The sequence below is a fragment of the Pelobates fuscus genome, chromosome 4 (assembly GCF_036172605.1).
Source record: "Pelobates fuscus isolate aPelFus1 chromosome 4, aPelFus1.pri, whole genome shotgun sequence".
NCBI classification, from domain to species: domain Eukaryota; kingdom Metazoa; phylum Chordata; class Amphibia; order Anura; family Pelobatidae; genus Pelobates; species Pelobates fuscus.
Window position 1 is genome coordinate 28,759,167 of NC_086320.1, and position 23,794 is coordinate 28,782,960.

The 23,794-nt window shown below is 39.8% G+C and overlaps 1 protein-coding gene across 1 annotated transcript in view; it reads left to right on the forward strand.

Annotated features, from left to right (window-relative positions):
- ZFAT (zinc finger and AT-hook domain containing) overlaps window positions 1–23,794 on the forward strand; it is a 233,994-nt gene that overhangs the window by 172,182 nt on the left and 38,018 nt on the right. Inside the window, exon 12 of the mRNA XM_063451038.1 lies at window positions 11,714–11,852. Coding sequence (XP_063307108.1) covers window positions 11,714–11,852 — 139 coding nt within the window. The remainder of the gene's footprint in view (window positions 1–11,713; window positions 11,853–23,794) is intronic.

Consider the following 23,794-nt stretch of genomic DNA (forward strand, 5'->3'; position numbering starts at 1 on the left):
GCTTGTTGTCTTCCAGCCTACCGGCTTTTTCTGGGTTGTGTATGGGGGGGGGGGGGGGGGGGGGGGGGGGGGGGGTGTATGCTGCACACAATGTGGACTAGTTTCTCTCTCTCTCTCTCCTCTATGGAGTGGACCAAGGCACAGCTGTGCGCATGCTTTTGGCTTATACTTATCGCTGCACTGAACAAAAACTGGGATTGAGCTGTTATCAGTCTATCCCTACACCCTGGCTCACCATTTTGTAAAGTGGGCTGTGTGCAGCTGTCCACACATCCCTATGGCTAAAGCTCAAGCTCTTCTCATTGAAGGAAAGTGGAAGGGATAAATGTTCTGACAGTGCTCACGCCAAACACACAAGTTGGACAGTTGTTGGATGGGAAAGGGGGAAGTAAAATTCCTACTTTGAAGTCACTAACCCAGGGGGCAATCTAATTCCTGCTTTAATATTTAGAAATCCCTGTGACTTTGCACACCATAAACTGTACAATTATCATTCTAAGAGTCACTCTCTAATGATCATGTTATTTAAATTAAAATAAAATGCACACTATTGAATTATTTTAACTAATTATAAACATTTCAAAAGGGTAAAATAAAAAGGTGCTCTGTGTCTTTAAATCTTTAAAGGGAAATATTCAATACTTATTTTGTGCAAATAATGACTTAATAAAGTGAAATAATTAAAGTGCAATCAATAATGCTTTATATAACACTTCCTTGATATTGGTGCCACACAAGTGTAAAGTGCACTGTGCAGAAAAGTGCAGAAAACATCTTTAAAATATCCACAACTTACAAAATGATATTTTCTCAAACCACAAAATGATATTTTTGCTCTACACTCACAAGTGTAGAGCAGCTGAGTCTGTTGTAACTATAACAAATCCAAACTGTGATCCCAAAGGAGATGCAGGCAGAAAACTTGAGGCTGGTGTAGATGTAGAAGAAATCTTTATTTCACACAACCTTTTATCCCGAGGCCGTCTTTACAGACTAGATGATGGGCACATCCACACAGGGTGGACTTATAAGTGGGACACAGGCAGTAAGAAGGTAGATCTGAGGAAGCCATTGTTACGGCGAAACGCATCATTACGCTACCAAAATCATCACGCACGCCAGTTTGGTCCTGGGATTTTGGCCACATACCGAGACCAACCAAGAACCTTGCACGGTGAGGAAGAAAAAAGAGGGTATACTTGCCTGCTGCTATTTTATTAAAAGGTTGTGTGAAATAAAGATTTGTTCTACATCTATACCAGCCTCAGGTTTTCTGCCTGCATCTCCTTTGGGATCACTGTTTCGATTCGTTATTGTTAGAGCAGACTCATCTGCTCTACACTTGTGAGTGCGTATCTCTCATTTAGTTTTTTTTTTCAGTGTTGAAACAATATCACACTATATTTTTTTTTTATACTTGTGTGGCACCAATATCAAGGAAGTGTTATATAAAGCATTATTGATTGCACTTTAATTATTGCACTTTATTAAGTCATTGCAATTTTGCACAAAATAAGTATTGAATTCTTCACTTTAAAGATTTAAAGACACAGCTCACCTTTTTATTTTACCGTTTTTAACTTGCAAGTGTTTGAATTCACACCCAAAAGGTGCTGCTATATTTTTTTTGTATGCATGCCCTTAAAATAAGGTTTTAAAAGCACCATTTTCCACCTGTTTTAACTTACTATTTATTAAATTCTTTATTTATTCCCCTTACTCGTGAGTCTGAGCAGGGCATATTATTGCGGTACAAACATTGTATAAGAAACAAGCATAGTCTGACATTAGTCCTTCCAACTAGGTATAATACAACTGGAAAACTGGTGAGTTGGGGGTTTGTGTATAAGAGAAATCGCTAACGTCTGGTATATGTGCTCAGGTCTAATTGTGGTCCGCGGCTCATGTGGTATATGTCGGTGAGGGAGCAATTCTCGCTGTGAGTATGCTCTGCCTGCAGGCATGTTCACCTGAGTAAGTGGGGAGATGCTCGAGAGCGAAGGCCGTGGAGCCAGTTAAGGTCTGATGTGTCTCTTGAGACTATCTCGGTGGTGCCATTCTATTTTGTGGTTGTCATGTGGTGTGGGCTGACTTGTGGGCTAGTGAGTAGGCCACGATCTAAGGTCCGCACTTTATGTCTGTGAGGGTTTAGAGGTCGGGCTATTGACCTTATGTGTTACGCCGCTGCATATAATGCAGAGGCGGGGGGGTTGGGAGCCGCTATGGCCGTGGGCTCTCTACTGTCCATGCGAGAAAGCGCTATATGTAAGTCTCGACCGGTCTGTGAGGGTGTTGGGTAAGTATTGTCGCCTCTGTGGTCGGTGAGAGCCTAAGCTCTAATGTGCCCAGAGTAAAAGGGGAGAAAGGGAGGAAACAGAAAACATACGAAAAAATAATACAACGTGTGATGGGCGTTAGTTCTCTCTGCGGCAGCAGCCGTGCCATGGGGGGTCACTCTGGTGGTAGTGGGCTTCCCCTTGTTTAAGGTGTGCGCGCTGCACATCAGGTGGTGGCTACTGCCTTTGTGTTAAGGCTAGTGTTCGGGTATTTCGGCGGGACCGGCTGCCCTGGGTCCCTCTGCCACTGCGGCGCCACGGGCTCTCCCTGGGTAGGTCTCGGCAAAATGTCCCCTGAGAGGCCCAAGGTCTCCATTACCTCAGCCGCTTGGTGTATGCCCTGGATTGTGTGAGTGGTGCCTCCATGTTGAAATAGTAACATCCGAGGTGACCTCCATCTGTAGCTGATCTCTTTGGCTCTGAGCTGTGCCGTGAGGGGCTGCAGGGATCTCCTCCACTGCATGGTGTCTCCCGTGAGGTTGGCATAGAAGGTGAGCTGCATATTTTCAAAGAGGAGTGGCATGGCCCCTCTTAACGTGGCCTGTACCGCTATTTTATCTCTGAGGTTGGAGAAGCGCGCCACCACGTCTCTGGTGGCCGACGCCGGTGCCCCTCGTGGCTTCGGCACCCGGAATACGCCTTCAAAGGTGATGTTCTTCGCCTGTTTAGGTGGCAGGAGAGACCCCACCAGCCTTCTCATGAGGTGTGGTAGCTCCGCGTTAGGGATCTCCTCCGCCAGCCCGCGCACCTTCAGGTTAGCACGGCGTCTGGCGTCTTCTGTCTGTGCGAAGCGTTGTGCCAGAATCGCGTGTTGTAATTTCATAGCTTGTACCTCAGATTCCAGGGCCTCTAGTTTCTGTGTGTGACTGTCTGACTTTATCTCCAGCGTTGTCAGGCGCCCAACCATGCCTGTGAGGTCGGCCCGGAGTGCAGCCACATCTGCCTGCAGTGTTTTCTGGAGGTCATTCAACATCTCCTTCAGTGTGGCTGCTGTGACTGGCGTCGGGCCCGGGTTCCGTGGGACCGAGTATGATTGCAGCGGGGGTATTAGGTCCCCCGCCCCTCTGCTTTGCAGGAGTTCTTCGGAGGAGTCAGAGTAGCCCTCTATGTCGGCGGCCATCTTGGGCCCGTAGGCTCCCTGAGCCCGGCGGAGAAATTCCTCAATGTTCCTGCCTTCCGACGGTTTGTCTGCTCTCTGCTTTTTGGTCTTGCGACCCATGGTAGTTAGAGATATTTCCCCTCGTTTTTCGGGCGATTGTGCCGTGAAATCTCGCTTTTTCTGCTCCCTTTGGTCGGAGCTCATGAGGCATGCGACTGCTCGTTTTCGTTGCTTGGCTCCGCCTTAACTTACTATTTAGTATTACATAAACATATGGCCAAGACTTTTTAATAAAAAATTAAAGCCCTTTGGGTTTCAAGTATATTTTGAGATTTAATAGGTAATCGTATAAACCTGCTTGAAGCTAAAGAAAGATTACCGTATCTAATTTTTACCCTGACCCAGCTAGTCTCCTTCCTGACCCTCTATCGTACTTCCAGTCCTGCATACTCTTTAGTGATAAATGCTATGAATCAGGAAGAAATACTAAAAGAATGAAAATTACATATCAAAATTAAAAATATCATGATTTATTAGTACACCTATATGCTTCTAATTAGCTTACAAGTTTCTGGAGATAAATGTTGCCTCAAGTTTTAGCATTGACAAGGTCAGTGATATCCAGATTGATTGGAGTCCACTAGAAGGTTACATAAGAAATATAAAATATGACTCTCCCATATACAGTATGAGCGTTCGGGACATATACATATACCTAACACTGCAGTAGTTGTAGCATTCTACTTGTAGAATACACAAATGGAAAATAAAATTAACTACTTGGGGATGTAGGACACGTCCATACAAAATAAAAGAATAGCCAACCCCAGTTATCTCTCTGAAAACTTGTTAAAAATGGGTCAGTTAAGAAGAGAGAATTTAAATGTTACAAAAGGCCTGTGTGTCGGACCTTGAGATGTACAGACCCTAATTTTTTAAAAGCATAAATTGGAATGGCCACATATATTATTTACCTTTTACATTTTTTGTTTTCAATGGGAGAACAACCTAATTGAGCTATCTGAGGTTACCAGCGCTTTTTTTGTTGTTGGAAGTATAGCCTGCGATAGATATAATTTTTAAACATAGAAACTGTAGTAGTGGGCGGAGATGATGATGTGCATCATACAATGAGTTTATCACTCTGATTCCTTGAAAAACATTCTTATTAAACAGGAATCCTAAAATCTATTAATATATATATATATATATATATATATATATATATATGAGGGTTACACACCAAATACCAGTCTGTATATTAAATAGCTTGTTTGTATATTGCTCTAAAATACATTTTAATTAAAATTAGCTCCCTGGAATTTCTATAGATTTTTTGTTTGTAGATTTTACCTACTCATTTATTTCTTTTTTATTTATCTCATGCTACAGTACCTTTCTACAGGGCCTTGGCTACCAAAATATGGTGCTTCCCCTACCATCTAAAAAGGAAGTTTTATATATTTATTTATTTTAGTTTAGTTTAAATACAAACAAGAGAAACAGACTATCAGCAAAATGTGTTCTTCTAATAATTGGCGACAAATCAACGTACTAAACAAATTAAAAACCTCTAGTTACGTTTTCATTATTTTTTTTTTGTTTGCTTTTTGCCCATTCCCAAGCCCGTATGAAATATTTCAAACGGCATTTACAGGGCTTAAACGTTTTTGACACTGTGCAATATTTGCCTTTCTAACCATATTACTGCAAACAAACTAAAACAATTGGATTACAATTTTAGACAAGAGCGGAAATGAAAAGTCAATGTTAACAGAGATGTACGCCTAAAAATAGCATGGCGTTATCTGAACCAACAAACTCTGTTAAATGCAATTTATAACATGTAACATTCGGAATCATGTTTGTTTATTCCTTTATTTATTTATATTTTCTCTACTTGTTAAATGTCCCTGTTTATAACAACGTCCTCAAACTACAGCTGATATATCCTGATTTCTATTTTCAGTCCTATATTGAATATCTTCCGAGAGTGTTGTGCACGAATGTCCACGAACTTAAATTGATTGATTTTACCTGACACCAGGGGGAAATTACAGTGGGCCAAATAAAAGCTGAAAACTGTGTCTGACAGCGTTGTAATGTTGGTTTCGTTTTGGAAAAGGAGGATAAAAATGAAAAATTATATATCTATAAAAAAAAAAACATCATGAGTGATTGTGATTATACATTTAGAAGGCAAAACGTGATGGAATAAGGCGTGTTTATTGTACATTATATAGCCGTGATATCACTGATATTTGATGGTTTTAAAACTCCTAGTAAAGCTTTAAATGACACTCCAAGCAATGCTCATTGGGGACCATTAATCGCTGCCTCTTGGATCACAGTTGATTATAATTGTTACCGGTCTGCAGGAGCATGCATACCTCTCTTCTTGGGACATCCAAGCTATGCATCCTACTTTGACCATTCTGACGTTTTCTGTGTGGTCGCATTTATTTTTTTAACCCTGACATGCGTTGTCAGTGGTTTGGGGAAACACTGCACATAGCTCCTAATCATAAAACTGGGAATGGGGTTAACGGTATGAAAGCACTAAAGGAAAACTGTAAAATGCTCCTTTAAAAAGGACTCCTTAAACATTTATCATTACAAAAAAACATGCATTATCTACGGAGAAATAGAGCATATATAGAGCAATACTGTCTGTGCACCACAATAAACTTGCATATGTTGTTCTCACTAGACGTTAACTGATAGAAGGCTTATCAGCAAATAACCTGTTTTGATCTTATTTCTCCCAATTATTACATGTATTATCAATTTACATATAAATAAATATGAAAAAGTCTATCAAAAACATGTGAATGAAAATGAAAATATAAAAAGAAGTCTTTGTGGACTTTTTATGTTTTTTGATTTTTAATTTCCGGATCAGGCGGCACATATTCTTAAATGGGAGACAAGCCAAAGTCAGGATTAAGGGATAATCAGAACAGGAGCAAGGAAGTGCCTGGTCTTAGCAAAGAGCACAGAATACTGAGCACCAGTCTCAGCCGTGAGCTGATTTATATGGGAGAAAATGGACACACATCTGTAGGTGCCCTACCTGCCTCTTGGGTACTTCCCCTTTTAGGAACGCCTCCAGCCCCCTTTAAGAATACGCATGATCGCATGTCGTCTGATGATTGTGCAGGATTGTTCCCTCCGGTCTGAGAAACTTGATACAGCCCCTTCTTCCTTTTGTGCAGCATGTTCCGGCGTTTGGCAATGAGGAGTAGTGGAGATAAGTGCCAGGTCGGGCGAGGGCATGATATTAAGTTAGTATACTCATCTTTTGTTTTTTGAGTTTGGGATCCAGATACCTACCATTCCTTCTTATATTTTACTGCCTTCTTGTTGATTTATGTTCTATGTTTACACAAATTTATGGAACGCATAATGTAAGAAGACGAACACATAAAGAAATGCAGCGGGTGCAAAAGCACTGTATGATGAAAGCAGAACTTCGGGATATTAAACACGATCAGAAGAAAAGCGCGCTACGCATGAGAAGGATCATAGAAAGCAAGTGGAATCCACAAAGAACTATTGGACAATTAATTATTGGAAGGCGTGTTGGGGGGATTTAAATGGATGTTTGGGGCAGGAATGCGATCGTATGTGTATTTGTTTTATACCTCTGAAGAGGTCTGGATGTAGCGGACAAAACGCGTGGATTGTATGTGTATTTTTTTTTTCTACTTACTTTTAATTACATTTCCAACTAAATGTCAATCTGTGCAGCTGGCTCATCCATCCATCCATTATTTGGAGATTGCAGAAGCCAGGATTCGGATGTATATTCTGCATAGTGGTAAAATGCTTGTTTTAGTTCACGTCCTGTTTTAGTTCACTTCACTAAATATTCAGATCTTTTAGTACTGCACTATGTGGTTTGCTCCCACGTGTTTGGGTTGACCGTAGATTGATATCAGCTTATTAGATATTATGAAAGGACCTGCTGCTAAGTGCAGTATGATATATCAAGTTAAGTCTTTCTGGACACAGCTTTATTATGTCCATAGACCAGATTAAGTGTCTCCTGCTTGGAGGAGCTTCATCCTGGTCTGTGCGAGGCTTTCTGCAGTTGGTTGACCATTGAGATACAGCAATTTAGTATCTTTGTTTATTTTATTTATGTTTTTTGTATGTATTTATGGTACTGTATAGTTCACTGATGTTTTCTGCCAAATGGAAGGTAACGTGAAAGAAGCTTGTTCCCTTGATGTCACAATTTTCTTGAACTATATGACTGTATTTGCCTTTTTAGTGCCATTCAAAGACATTCATTGACGTTGACAACAAAACCTCTTCAGGCCATGAATTCCATATCTCGTCCTTACTGCAGCTGTAGATAAAGTATCCACTTCTCAATTGTGTGTATGTGTATATATATATATATATATATATTTTTTTTTTTTACAGTTCTGTTATGAACAGAGGAGTTTTTGTATTAATCTTTTATACGGTTGTATAATGTTACCATATCTCCTCGAAGGTGAATTATTTCGAGAGTGGATGGCATTCTTCTAGCCTTTTCACTAAACTTGTACTCTGTTCTATTTCTAGACCCAAAAGGGTGTTACCAGGTTAATTTATAAAAGTGCCAATTTCTATTGAAATCTGCACTTTTTGCAAAATGAAAAAAGAGGACACACTCTTCACATGTAAAGCTTTTCAGCAAGCTAAAGTTGTTTAGGGCTCTGGAGTGACCCTTTAATAATTCCATCTTCAGAGTCATTATCCCCTATTTTTCCCATTTGAGGCAAAGTGTGTGTCTTTCGCAGTCACGACGAGTACAGAACAATCCAGCTTTAGACGGACTTGGGCCAAGTGCTCAATATTTCATTTCCTATTTAGTGTAGCAGTTTTAGTTTCTGGCAACTTTCATTCCTTCCCCTGTTGATTTGTGTAATATAAAATCCAGTGGTTGATTTAAATGATTGCTTGTACCTACCACGAATGGCAAAACTAGTGATAATTTTGTTAGCACCTCTTATTTTCCTAACGGTACTATTAAAACAGGCCCTGGACTATAAAAAAAAACCTGTTTATAAGGTGTGAAAAAGTCTACATTATAAGATTGCGAATGGAGCTGCATTTTATAATTCTTTAGGGTCCTAACCGTTCACTGTGTATTTTATTCTTTGTAAACAATGAACGTAGTTTGCTGTTTTATAGTTTCCTTGTTTTGAAATGGTCATTTTGGTGCCGTTGAACTCGGTCATTAAACTAAAATCAAACACATTTCAATCTTTTTACATTTATGTTTGACATTTTCCTTTTGATTGTTCGGATTTACTACGTTACTATGGAAACCACAGATTTCAGTAAAGAAGCACTAAATGGATTCCCAGCAGCGTATATAGAGCACTTGCAAACTAAATACCTGTCAGCAATTTTTTTTTTTTTAAAGAAGTAAAAAAAAAAAATTATAATACCACTGGGAATTAACATAATCAGTGAATAATAGGAGCCAGGCAGCTGGGTCGCATCTGGCTCGCACATTTCAAAAGAACTCCCATGGAACTTCACAAGCAGCTAACTGAATATGTTTCATGTGTTCCAAGTTAACTTATTAAATGAAAGATTGGTGCTAATTAATATGTATTCAGAAACTACACCATCATCAGGTTGGCTTGGATTTTCTTCAATAAGGGGAATTAAAATGTTAATGCCCAGACGAAGCATTGTCTTTTGTGCTTTTTAGAGAGAATATTAGGACATGTGCTTAGGTGTCAGAATTAAAGTGTTCTGTGCTCTCTACGACATTAAGCTTAATTTTAGACCTAGTGTATTTTTATCAAACAAATCTTGTCACCAAATCGTCAGTTGGCTCTTATGTGTTCCTCCGTATTTGCCTGGGGCAACTTTGTTAAAACCACAAAGTCTACGCCTCAGTTTTCGGGTTTATTCGTTAAAATGTTAAAGGGGAGCTGTCACTGTCCAGAATTTTTAATATTATGTTTATTCAACCTTAGGGTTAACAGATATTTGTTTGTGACTTGTGAAAATTAAAATCAAATGTAGAAATCCACCCCTCTTTTCCTATCACTCGTGCCTCCCTATTAGCTCCCAGTCAGTCTTTGTTAGACACGTTTACATCCTTTACACCTGGCAATCGGCATAGAGACAGTATAAAGAGAAGAGGTGAAAGGATACAATGTTTCTATTACTCATCTTCGTTTGCAGTGTTTGTTCTGGCTTTGCTGAACTGGATTATGATGTCATTTGCTAAATCCTATTTACATATTTAATTGAAAACGCGGCACCCAATGGAAAAATTGTTAACACAAGTTATAAGTAATTTTTGATGTTTCATTCAATGGTATACATTGTAAATTAGAGGAAAAATAGCCAAACTGAATGCCTAGCTGACTTGAAAATTTTCTTCCAATTCACATAAGACATGCTCCTGCAAAATTGGTGTCAGGACAGACATCATAACTACTAGGGCTGAACGCAGTTTCTATCTTAAAGAGATGCTTCCTCAGCAGCCTGTCCCTGTAAGACTTAAAAAGCATGTATCTCTAGTTGAATATTTGGATTGTCCTCCATGTTCCCTGCTTTTTTAAGAGCATGTCTTATGTACTATTTTTACAGCCATAACATTTTTTTTATTTTTTTATATTTATTTTGCTAAAAGGCTTTATTTATAAACTGGAATTTCATCTTTGTGGACACTGCAAGAGTCCACGTTTTTAGGTAATACACATGCCTAAGATACCCAGTACCTGGTTTTCTGGATACACTTTGACCACTCAAGGAATGTTGTCTCGAACATCAATCAGTTCAGCTCAATCAGTATTTCATGCCTTGTGTGGTAAGTCTTTCTCTCACTAGTTTAAGGAGGTATCAGACTTGTAGTGGGTTTCAGGCGAGGTCCTAAAAAATTGTCAAAGTCGCAATGCTATTATCAATAGTTGCCAGTGGATTTAAGTATCGATTTCATAAGGCAGCTATTCCGTGAAGGCGTTGTAATGGAGTCAGCCGATAATATTGCATTAATGGGTTTGAAAGGAGTCCTTGTGCATTAGAGGTCTATAAGCCCTGTACTGTGTGACAGTAGAGTCTTCTGGCCTAACCAGAATTTGGTTAAATGTAACATGATCCACATGAGCTCTTCTGGTATCTCAAATTTTAGGATCCCTCAAGCTTGGAAATTGATAAGTTTACAGCTGTTGTCAATCTCTTCTTCATATCTACGTGAAAGCGTCAGTTGGTCGAGTTGTTTGTGTACTTGTTTTCTGAGGTGGATTACTGTGCCTCCTGTGGTGTCTTTCTTTCTTTTCCAGCAGGTTTATGACCCAGATCCAGGTGTTTACGCTTTCCTGCCAGAGTATTCATTTAACTATGAATCAAGGCCTCACATTTACCCAGAATTTCAGTGATGTTTGTTTTTTGTGAGCAATAGTTGGACTACAGGTCTAAGTTCATCTGTATTGTCTGATCTTAGCACGTCATTCCATTCCAGACAACCCAAAAAAGAAGACCTGTTTCTGTTGGAATTTTACAAGTTGGGTGCAGTAGAATGTGTCAATTGTTTAAATCTCCAGCATAGCTAGCTAGCCATGCACCCTCCTTTATGGCTTTTCCTTGCTCTTTATACTTTCCTTGATACCATTGACAAAACTTGCTTATCATCCCACATTTTAACCTGACCTCTTAGCTCATATACTTTATTCAGTCAAGTCAAAGCATCTAAAGGCATTGGAGATTCCACTCTTGGGAGGGTGAGCTACTGAAGAAAATGAATTTTCAGTTTCAGAGTATTTAGAAAAAAACTTTATTACATTTACTAAAAGTGTCCTGGCAGTGTTTCGATCCCTATGGTCTCTTCCCTGCCCTGTTAAACCTCAAGGGTGGAAACATTACTAGATTACTTTTGGGAGCAATAAATAATTAAAAAAAAAAAAGCATATTTAAATTTTTCCGAGTCTTGCAGATATATTTCTATGCATTTTGGAATTAGAAGTGAAGGTCCATCATGCCTGCTGTGAGTGCTGCTCAGTATTTATATATATTATCACAATACAATAACTCCGTATGCAATAGAATTGTTATTGACTGTGTGCACTAACTCACTGGGGATTTAAACATTGCATAGGCCAAATCCACACTGAACAAACCTTCAGATCTTCAGCTGATAGGTAAGTTGACTTAAAATTCTCATGTCAGTGTTTATGACATTGTTAAAAAAAAATGCAGTTGTTTGTTTTATTCGTTGTACATCGATGGTATATTTAATATTTTGTATTGTCTCTTTTCCCAGCCATTTGGATGTGCCTTATGCCACTATTCTTGCAACATACCTGGTTCCCTAAAAAGACATTATAATAAAAAGCACCCCAATGAAGAATGTGTCAACGCTGGGACCGGAGAACTTTCTACGGAAGCTCTGGTTCTCCAAGGTACTAAATATTTTCTAATATTTTGTGCTATGTAGTGTATGTTCTTGGTTTATTTGTACGTGATGTTTGGCCCATGCAGCATGGCCATATCCTCTTGCTATGTCCCCAAAACTTACTGTGCATATTAGATTCTCATTACTATCTATAACTGCATGATATTTCCTGTTTTGGCTGTATAATTAAAATATAGCTATGTTTTATGCAAAATAAATCTACTCTTGAATAGCCTACATAAAAAAAAAAGATTGCCGGGGGTGCTAGAGAGACCTTGCACTGACCGGCCAACTGGATAAATAGGGGCACACCTGACATCAGCATTCCAGAGGCCACAGTAGAGAGCAGCCTGCACCGCTACAACCTATCCTACCAGGCACTACTTTGCCACCTCCAGCGGAGAGGCTCAATTAATGCCGCTATACAGCTCTACTTCACCTGAGCACTGTCCCAAGCAAAGGATAAATAAATCAACGAAGGACTGACAAGGCTAATGGGACTGTTTCTTGATACTCCGTTTGTGAACCCGTTCTCTCTGCAATTTTTGTTTTTTAGTTTTTACTTGCTTTGCTTATTTGATATCAGCTAGTTATGGTCAAGCTAGCTCAAAATGCCAAAGGAATTCATAGTATTCCCATAGTATTAGCGATTAAGGATATATAAACATATGTTACCCAGCATATCAGAGTTTTAATAGACTAAGTGATATTGACACATCTAATTTGAAGTGTTTATATACTTACTACCTCTAGTTGAACTTGCGCAGGGTAGCGCAGCGAGGACATGACGTTATGTTTTTAAATGACTACCATAAGCTCCACATGTTTCCTATTGCCTATCTACCTGCCTGAATACTACATTGTATATGCTATGCTATGCCTAAGAAACCACACGTGCACGGACCAACCAATGCAAAACACATACACAAATCAGCACACAAAGCACTCGCACAAACCAGTACACAAAGCACTCGCACAAACCAGTACACAAAGCACTCGCACAAACCAGTACACAAAGCACTCGCACAAACCAGTACACAAAGCACTAGCACAAACCAGCAAACACAAAGCACTCGCACAAACCAGCAAACACAAAGCACTCGCACAAACCAGCATACACAAAGCACTCGCACAAACCAGCATACACAAAGCACTCGCACAAACCAGCAAACACAAAGCACTCGCACAAACCAGCAAACACACAGCACTCGCTCCAACCTGCTAACACACAGCACTCGCTCCAACCTGCTAACACACAGCACTCGCTCCAACCAGCTAACACACAGCACTCGCTCAAACCAGCTAACACAAAACACTTGCACAAACCAGCTGACATAAAGCACTCGCTCAAACCAGCTATACAGGATATGACAAATCCGCTTCTGCGTAAGCGACGAAATGTTTGCACCTTTATTAACCAATGCTTATGCCCCTGCGCGGGCAACTACTTGCTTTATTACAAATCAGATTGCTAAATGCGTTTATATTGTGAAAACAATAAAAATATTCAAAACAAATCTGAAAAAAAAAAAAAAAAAAAAAAAAGATTGTGGTGGGGACGAATACAATACAACTCCCCAGAGTGCAAATAAAACAAAATATTGCCTGCTTGTCTCACGTTGGTCTAATGGTTCCTACAGGGCATATAAACTCAAGACATCATGTTCCCATAACTATCCTAGAGTCCCTAGCTGGACATGCAAATGAGCACAGACAGGCATCGTGTTGCAGACTTCACAGTGCATTTCTGGAGATATATAAACCAGATCATGGGACATGATCCAAAATGATTGGTGACCAGAAATCAGCCATGAGCTGCAACTGAAAAAAACTGTGGCAGTCCAATCACAGACTTTCCAATGCTCAATGAGAAGTCTTTGCAAGGCAGGTGCTCTGAGCACGTGCTGCCTCTTGAGTTTAATTTCCACTGAGCTAACAAAACCAGGAAGTAACAGGACTAGTTGTCTGATTGACAGCCAGAGGGGTGTAACCAGGTTAATTTATAAAAGTGCCAATTTCTGCACTTTTTGTAAAGTGGAAAAAATAAGAGGGCACACTGTTCACACATAAATCACTTTAGCAAGCTAAGGTGCTTTAGGTGCTTGGAGTGTCCCTTTTAGTCTAGTTTGATGGGCTCCTTTAAGGCACTTACAGAATATGGAGGTGGATTGTCACTGGAGAGGACATAATGCCTTCAGCAGCATTAGGATGGAAAACATGGTAGTGGAGCGCGTTTATTGGAAATATCCAGCCTTTAGAAGAATTTGAAATGGGATGAGAGATGTGGCAGCCTGGAGGTGGAACCTGTTTGGAGGGATGACTTTCTCTCTGTATCAGTATCAACAGATAGTACCTGCTCTTTCCAAAATGCTTCAAGCGTGCACCATCTTGGGATCCCCAATCTGACACCATTTACAGTTTGTCTTGTAATCTGTTCACAATCAAACTGCCACTTCCTAGAGTTGGCTCCTAAGGACCATAAAGAGAAATATGAATGGAAGGAGATGATCAACTGTCACAGAGGTCTGATAACTAAGAAGAGAATGTGTCCAACAGTCTTATTTATTAGTCCGTTGTTTTCAGTGTGGTGTTTAGAAAGGGAGTCCAATCAGTTTGCAAATCTGTGAGTTTAAGCAGAGGAAGACAGGACAGTTAAATAATGTTTTTTGGTGTTGATGTTTCAATGAAAAAATAAACGATTATTATTCAACAAAAATTGCAAACGTACAAGTCTGTATGCAGTCTGTATTCATACTAGTATGTATGAAGTGTTACATATTCTCTCGTTGGATTTCTATGCATTTTTTCCCTTTAAAAATTGTTTTAAACAGCAGAGATACCGCAGGCACAGAGTTTTTACTTTTTCCTGAGAAGGGACCAAAGTCGGCTATCTCGCCATGAAGTCAGATAGTCGTTAGAGGATAAAACAGACTTCCAGATTTGCGAAATATAGAACTCACTCTGGCTCTCTCTCTCTCTCTCTCTCTCTGTAGTTTTCTTGAAGTAGGCACAAAGTGCAGGGAGCAAAAGGTAGATTCAAAAAAAGTAGTTTTTAATTCTTACATACACTGACGTTACTGTTAAAATATTAATTCAATGCAGTATATTAACGTGGATTAACTTCTTCCTGAAGTTAGAACATTCCATACTGTCCTCCAAAGTGCGGGCTTTAACGCAGTTAGAATGGAAAATGTCCTAACGATTTGGTTGATTGGGCTTAGATTTTTAGTGGCAACAGACTGACAGATGAGCTGTATGCAGAGCTTAAACTGAGTGTGCATACAACTCTTACATTTAACTATTACATTTAAATGCACATTGACTGCCATGTGGTTTGAGCTTACACCAGGAGACCCAGGTATCAATAGATACCTGAGGAACCCCTCTGTGAGCTGGGGCCAAATTTAGTGGCTAGTTATATGCATTGACTGTTAAATGCATTGAGAACACCGTGACGGAAACCTGGTGATTCACCACTGTGATTCTTATGCTGCTGAAACTCTAAGGGAGACTTCTGGGGGCTGGACAGACCCTGCCAATGTCTCCGTGCATGCACCCAAGCCTATTGTGATCAGTTCTGGGCATTGCCAGCTGCTCAGCACCATTAACAGTGTAATCAGTTGGAAAAGCAGGCTTCATTCATAATTACATAAACTGTAATAATGAAACCAGTCAATAGATTGTAGTCACAGAACCTTTTCTACTGTTTTGACTAGGAAACCTGTCTGATGATATCAGTACCGATGTTAGTAGAGTGTTTACCTAGGATTAGAAGTTGGAGTAGGGTTTGTGCTAGGTTAGGGTTATGGTTAGTTGCACGGTTAGGGTCAGTGAAAGATTAGTGCTAGGGTAAGCTGTTCTAGGGTTATGGATAGTGTAGGCGTAAGGTAGGTACATGGGTAGTGCTAGTTTAAGCATATTGGTATAGCATTACATCAGGCATTGGTAAAGGGTTAACCATAGCTACCAATAATGAATTTAGATTAAACATATTAGGAATCTAACAATCAGGACAGATACGTGAATATATTTTGAGGTTTTTTTTTCCACTGCATGTATAAAAATTATTATAAGGAAAAATGTGAATATATATATTTTTCCAATTTTTAACATTTTATTTACATTAGGTATGCATATAGGATATTAAAAGAGAGCACTTTGTCTTTTAGAAAACAATATACAATATATATGGCATTTAAAGTAAAACCCTTAAAATATGGTGAAAGAAACATATAGCGCAAATTCTAGGTTTTATTTTTTTGGTTCAGAACTTGGACAAATAAGCCCATCCTTAGGGGGTTAACCTGTTAACTTTGTTACAATGTTCTATGTGGTCCGAATTTTAATTGACTTTGAAGCCGTTGCTGCGGCATTGAACACCGTAATCCTTTCAGCCCCCGCGCTCTCAAATACTCACCTACCCTGGCAATCCACTTCGGGGGGACTGACTGACAACCAATGCAGTCCCCCTTTGGCAAGTCTGGCCCTCCTCGGCCATGTGATTGTGATTACATCTTGATCACATGGCCGCAACAGCCAGCTATGCAACTGCCTGGGTTGTCAGCAAATAAAGTGAAAAAAAAATGGAAAAATCACATATATGCCAAACATGTTTTAATAGAATAATATTAATGAAATTTAATATATAGATATATATATATATGAAGAGAGATAGAGAGAGAGATTGTAGTCGCATTAATACAGTGATGCATATGTAAAATGAGCCTCAGAAATGCTTTAGACTTGAGAAAGAGAGGTTCTCCCAAAAGCTTGTAATAACAAAATTCTGTTAGTCCAATAAAAAAGGTATTACAATATACACATTTTATCTGTGATTTTGCATATATATATATATATATATATATATATATATGTATGTGTCCAAAAAAATGGAATGCACTCCAGGATCTTTGTAAAGTAAAATGTTACTTTTAATTCATATACAAAATAAGAAAATTAACATCAATGTTTCGGTAATCCTGAAGAAGGCTCCAGATGTGAGCCGAAACGTTGATGTTAATTTTTTTTATTTTGTATATGAATTAAAAGTTGCCTTCTTCAGGATGGCAGATATGCATATAGTTCTGCATGTATATTTATACAATTGTTTTATGATTTTATTAGTTACAATTTGATGGAACAGTCTGACATTCCAGGCAGAAATTCCATAGAATTTAATTTACAATCCCTATATCTAACCCTGTAACGTTCCAGAACCTCATAAAACCTGCATATGGGGGGTAATGTTGTACTCGGAGGCTTCACTGAACACAAATATGAATGTTTTAAAACAGTAAAATGTATCGTGAATATGATATTATCAGTGATGAACATTAGAGATGAAATATGAACACCAACTTTGGCCTGGGTTTGTGACTAAGTGGCTACTAAAAAAAAGTCTGGACATACTTCATTTTGAATACTCTGGGTTGTCTACTTTTGCAAATGGTATGCCAAAATGAGGGTAATGCTCATTCCCGGGCTGCCATATGGTCTCAAAGGCAACATAACCAACCTGGCATATTTCAATGTGTAAAAATGTAAATGGGCAAGCCTTAAAGTTGACCCTGCAACTTTCCAAAACACCATCAAATCTGTACATGGGGTGTACTGTTGTACTCATGAGACATTGCTGAACACACATATGCATGTTTTAGGGCAGTAAAAAATAAAATCCTGATGATATCATTGGTGAAAGGGCATTTTGTTTGTGAAAAAGGCAAAAAAACACTAAATATTTATGCTAACTTTGGCCAGAGTTTGTGACTAAGTGGCTACATGCTATATTCATCTTGCCATACATTTTTCACAAGATTCCCTGTGCCTTTACAGCTCACCCCCCAAAAACCTTCAGTGAGCCACCATCATGCTCTACAGTGGGGATTGTATTCTTTTCATTGTAGGCCTTTTTGAGCCCTTTCCAAACATAGCACAGTGTGCCAGAAGTTGTGAGGCATGTCAAGGTCTTGTCGCGCATATTTTAGCTGTGATTTTTTGTGACATTGGCGCAGTAAAGTCTCAATAAGATAAGTATGGCAACGCGGGACGGCTGGCGTTTCGCAGGACTACTATGCCTCCCTCTGGCATTAAAGCCCACTTGCTGCAGGGCAGCATAGTACGGCTTGTGGCATTAAGGTGTTAAACAACTGGAACATTTAGATCTACATAAAATTCCCACCCAGCTCTGTCTATTCTGTTAGCTGCTACTAACCTAATTCTTGCTAGGTTAGTAGCAGTAGTGCACTTAAAGGGTTACTCCAAGCACATTAACCACTTCTGTGATTTGAAGTGGTCATGGTGCCTGGAATTTGTGTGTGTGCAGCGCCCCCCCTCCCCTCTTCTGTGCTGCCCCTGTGCTCCCCTCAATCTGTCCTCCATGCCTTCTCAACCACTCCAGCGAATGATGGGGTAATGAGGATCAGGTTGAGGAAGAACTCTTAGCAAAGGCAGGGAGGTAAGTTTAAGCCATTTTTAAATTACTTTTATTGGTGTTTGGGGGTAAGTGGGCAGACCAGCACAAAAGGGGTTACTGCAACCAATACCAGTGTTTTGTGGAAGCTATTTTTTTTGTTAGTGTTACCCATTTTTTGACCCTTGAAGAGAGAAGACTTATCATAATACAACAAATCACAATTTGGTTTACAAGGTACCCTAACCACATTTCAATTTTCTGGCAATCCATTTTCAAGTTATTTAACAAAAACAGTAATAGCTTTTCCAGAACCTAAAGGTGTCTCCCTAATAATGGAGGGGGAGGGGGGGAGGAGGGGAGGGGGGGGGGTGTAAGGGAAGAGGGGCGGTCCCAGCATGCACTCAAAGACTCCCAAACTCAAATACACCTTAGTAGGTGTTCTTACAAAGGCATTGAAAATGTCAGCTGCACGGTTCTAAATATTGTCACTTTGCATAACTTTCCCCAAGTCCTTTCTAATAGCTTTCCAATCTATTTTCTGATCTTGATGTACTCATGAATAATCTACCTGCCTCAGATATCCAGATGGCCAATACTCTTGAGATTAAAACACAGGTTTCCAATTTTAATAGGTTCTTTTCTCCAACTGAAATCTGTTTTTATAATCTCACATACTGGCGTGCTTTTGTTATTGAAATGTAACCTTCTGAGTTGTCTTCATTTAAGGGCCAGGGCAAGCAAATGCCAGTTAAACCACAAGACATCTTCATCCTGATTCCCATTACTGTGTTTTATTTTAATCTAATTCTCCGTGAGTTCCATTTTCAAGCAAAGAAATAATATATGTCTGATTTGATTAATTTTTTTTTTATTACTATACAGCCGATATTAAAAAGAAAAACAGCTTAGGTTATTACTCGAGATAGCGCAGATAATAAATCCCTTCGCGCCTCCATCTCTCTGGCTTATAATAACTGACTATTAAAGATCAAAGATGACTGCATACTGGTTCATGCAGCTAAATTAATAAAACATCAGTCTCTTTATTTTCGATGCTGTAACTCTGGGCCTGAATCACTCTTACGGAGGAAGTAATCAGGCTTCATGTGACCGCCATGTTGTCATTACAATTTAAAATAAATCATTATGAATTCATAGAATTAGATGAGGTTGCACTGTCTATGTTTCATTGAATTCTTTAACCTTTTATAATCTTTTCAATGAACCACTGACACATCTATCAGTTGCTTAATGAGATGCTATGTTTATTAATTTTAGTAGCGTTTGATGCTGTTTATTAATTTTTTTACTGTAAAACAGTCTTGCGTTAACATAAATACAAACACAAATTCATCACAAAACATAACAAGTAATAATAAGGAACAGGGGCCACGGTAATGACACTACCAAAACCCAATCATAAAAAAATTATATAATTCAATATCAATTGATGCATTTAGAAAAGAATGCTATTCATTTCATTAAAACTCTTAAGACTTAGTGTGTTAAATATCTCACCTACTTTAGTGTGTTGAGACTTTCCAAGGCATCTGTCTATTGACCTATGGATTTATAGTGCATTAAGAGAGCAAGCTTTGTTCGTATGCTCTTATTCTTAATTGTTCAATGCCCAGATCCTCAAACACCATCTCATCTGCTGGTGCACCTGCATCCCTCCCTACTAGGGATGCACCGAAATGAAAATTCTGGGCTGAAACCGAAAAATATATATTTTCCCCAAAACAGGGAGGGGGTGACAGTGACTGAGGGAGGGGGTGACAGAGTGGCTGAGGGAGGGGAGGGGGTGACTGGTGACAGTGACTGAGGGAGGGAGTGACAGAGTGGCTGAGGGAGGGGGTGACTGGTGACAGTGACTGAGGGAGGGAGTGACAGAGTGATGGAGTAAGTGACAGAGTTACTGAAAGAGAGTGTGACTGGTGACTGAGGGAGGGAGTGACAGAGTTACTGAAAGAGAGGGTGACTGGTGACTGAGGGAGGGGGTGACAGATTGATGGAGTAAGTGACAGAGTTACTGAAAAAGTGTGACTGGTGACTGATGGAGGGGGTGACAGAGTGACTGAGGGAGGGAGTGAGGGAGTAAGTGACAGAGTTACTGAAAGAGAGTGTGACTGGTGACTGAGGGAGGGGTGACAGAGTGACTATGGGAGGGTGTTAGTAATTCCTTTGTTTCCTTGGTGGCCCAGTGTCCTGGCTCCCTGGTGGTCTGGTGGGTTGTCTCTCCAGTCTGCAGCTCCATCGGGTGTGAGCTGCAGACTGTGCTGTATCTCGCAATATCCAAAAGTCAGAGCGTTGCCGTGGTAACCCGTGGCAACGTTCTGATTGGCCGGAGATTGCTAGATACAGCATAGTCTGCAGCTCACACCCGGCGGAGCTGCAGACTGTGCTGGCTGTCTCCCCGGGCAGACGTGAGGGGCCTCGCACCAGGTGGCACACAGGGTAAGCCACCAGGCCCTCTCCCAATTTTCAGCAGATTTGACCCTTTTTCGGCCCAAATAGGATAGGCCCATTTTCTGACTAAAATTTTGGCAGCCGAAATTTTGGTGCATCTCACAATTGTAAGTCCAGCCTCACAGAGAAAGATTTATCAAAGTGTTCTGAAAAGTGCCCTTTGTTTTGCTCTGTAAACATTTCTGAAATTGTTCTAAAACATATCTAAAAAATGTCAGCTTTTCCCTACCTAAATTCTACAATTTTATGTAGAACTATCCATTTCACAAGACCACCAAATTTAGGGACTGAAAATTGATAAATTCGTTGTTACCAAAAAATGGTGCACATTTAAACAGGGTGTTTATAGTGTAAAATAAGCTACAGACAAAAACACTCAACAGATTTAATGAGATTTAATGAGGTGTGTAAAAAAAAAAAATAAGCAAAAGGAACAAAACTGCCCTTATAACTCCTACACAGTCTCATATTATAATAGAACATTACATTTGGGGCGGGGGGTGGGGGGAAAGAAAATATGTCCCGTGAAACCTTGATGAATATGGAATGATGTGTTTGCATACTGGTAACTTTCCATATTGCATTTGAGGCTGTATATGAGAGCTTTACATATTAAACATTTTTAATTTCTTTGGTTTTTTTTCTTCTGAATATTAATGCAGTATGAATTGTTTCTAATTGGCCAGGAATCCATATTTCCGATTTCCCTTCAGAAAATAATGATGCCTCTTGTAATGAGTTGATAGTCTGGTTCGGTGCCACACACCTTCGTTTCATTAAACGCATTTCAATTTAAGCATTTTATCACCAGGGCTGCTGACATCCTTGTCAAAAGTAGATAAGCCAGCCTTTTTCAATAACCTTCCTTCTATGTATTACCTGGTACTAAATGAGTCGTGAGGAAATTAATTTCATTCAGTCTTGATGTCAATTAAACAAGACACAGTGATACATTTCAAGCTTGATAGAATATTGTCATTTGTTATTCCTTAATTAAAGTCATCCTGACAAAGGTTGAATCTTTAACTAATGCACTGCATTGTCATAGTCATTTTTCATTTAAAAGGCATATGCAAGGATTTTTCACAAAATTAAATTCTGGTTCTAGATTGGTGCCATGAGAACATCTGCTTTCATTGATATAGGTGAACTGTTTTGAACATAGCTGTGAGCACTATTTTCTTTGGTGAATGGACTTTAGACCATTTGCATAATTTAGGATGCATTGACTACTAGTTGGTCATTGTCAAGGGTTGGATTGGTTTCAAACATTTATCCCAGAATTAGTTGCCAGGGGTTGGCTCCTCACAACTAAGCAGACATTCAGCCCCAAATGAGTGCTCTGACTCATAAGAAATTGAGAAATATTTACCAGAAATTGCGATCTGGTTTTATGGAACTTAGTGAATACTCCGCTATTAGTGATTGGAGTGTTTTGAACTCAAGACCTATTCAAGATAAAGCGTGGGCTCTCCCTCCAGAGCGAGGCAGACACTCAGTGCAGAATTAGTGATCCAACTATTTCGAGCCAGGGACTTATTCAATATAATTAGTGGGCTCACCCTCCTGAGCGAGACACACACTCAGTGCAGAATTAGAGGACTCTCGGGTAAACTGTTAGGGCTGGATGTAGTAGAAAGAAACTCTGCGTACATACAATATGAAGTGCCAGTGGCATTGGTACTTGCTTGATTTTAGTGGTAGGCAAGAACTGCTGGCTTGGCATCCTTTATCCCCCTCATTTGTTAGTCCCTCTGATGAGAAAATGTAAGGCTAGGTGGGGGATAGGTTCACATATTATTGAGCTTAACCCTCAAGCTCATTAATTGCATGTGCCTTTGGTGGAAATTAAAAATAAGAATGTGAATGACTTTCTCTATGTTCCCTCTAATTTTTATTGGTCGATGTTTGCAGAAATATTTTCTTGTGCAAAGTTTTTTTCTGATTCAAAACTTTGTGCGCACTGAAAGTTTTTGCGAATGTGAACCTGAATTTTTTTTCTCGATAATGTTTCTACAGCGCAGCCTGTCTCTGATAGTTTATAACACTAGATTACAGTATTAGTACATGATAATGTATTATTAGTAGTTACACAACATTATTGCTGTAATGTCAGCCATTCACACAGACAAACCTCTCAGCTAATGCCCATTTTGGTGTCACGGTATCAGCCAGTTCTTACCTGACAAGTTCTTGTGGTGTCCTGAGAGTAGATCCTCGAGCACCCGTGGCTCCGTCTGGCTGCTAACCTGATCTCACGGCTTCCCCTGTGACTTCTGGCTCTGGTGCCTGCTCCGCCGAGCCAAGATGGCAGACACAGATACGGGGGGAGGAGTTATTGGGGGAGAGGAACTGGACAGACAAAGGGAAGGGACTGAGGGCTAGCCAAGATGGTGCCCAGACCTATCCTCTCCTCTATAGTCTTTGGTGGCTCCACATACAGTGAGGTGAGGGCTGGCCTCATAATTGCTCTGCATATTAATAGCTAAGCAGTGCACTTGTTCCGTGCTTGGATGCTTTGGTGCTTTTTCTCAGTCTCCTGGCATTCTGGTTCTTGGTTCCTGACCCTGGTCCTTGTTCCTGATCCTAGTCCTTGGTCACTTCAGCCCCACCTTCAACACCACCTTCATCACAATAACACCTTGGCCTCTTTTTTGTGCAGGAAGCAATAGATCATGGGTACTCTTGATGCCTGGCATCACACCCCATGACCTCTTGTGTTATAAGGTTCTATGGATCACTTGGCCTCTTTTTGTCCTGGATTCAATAGACCACAGGACCTTTTGTGTTCTAGGGTACTATGCATCACTTGGCCTAATTTTGTGCAGGAGGCATTAGATCACAGAACCTCTTGTGTTATAGAGTAATATGGATCATTTGGCCTCATTTTGCGCAGGAGACCATAGACCATGTGCTCTCATTTTGTGTAGAAGGCAATACGCGTTACATTCTACTGTGCCTCAAGAATCTAATATCATTTATGTGGATTTTGAGAAACTAAATAGAAACATAAACTCGTCAGACACTACGTTACATTCCTTTTAACTTTTTCAACCTCTTTAATGGGA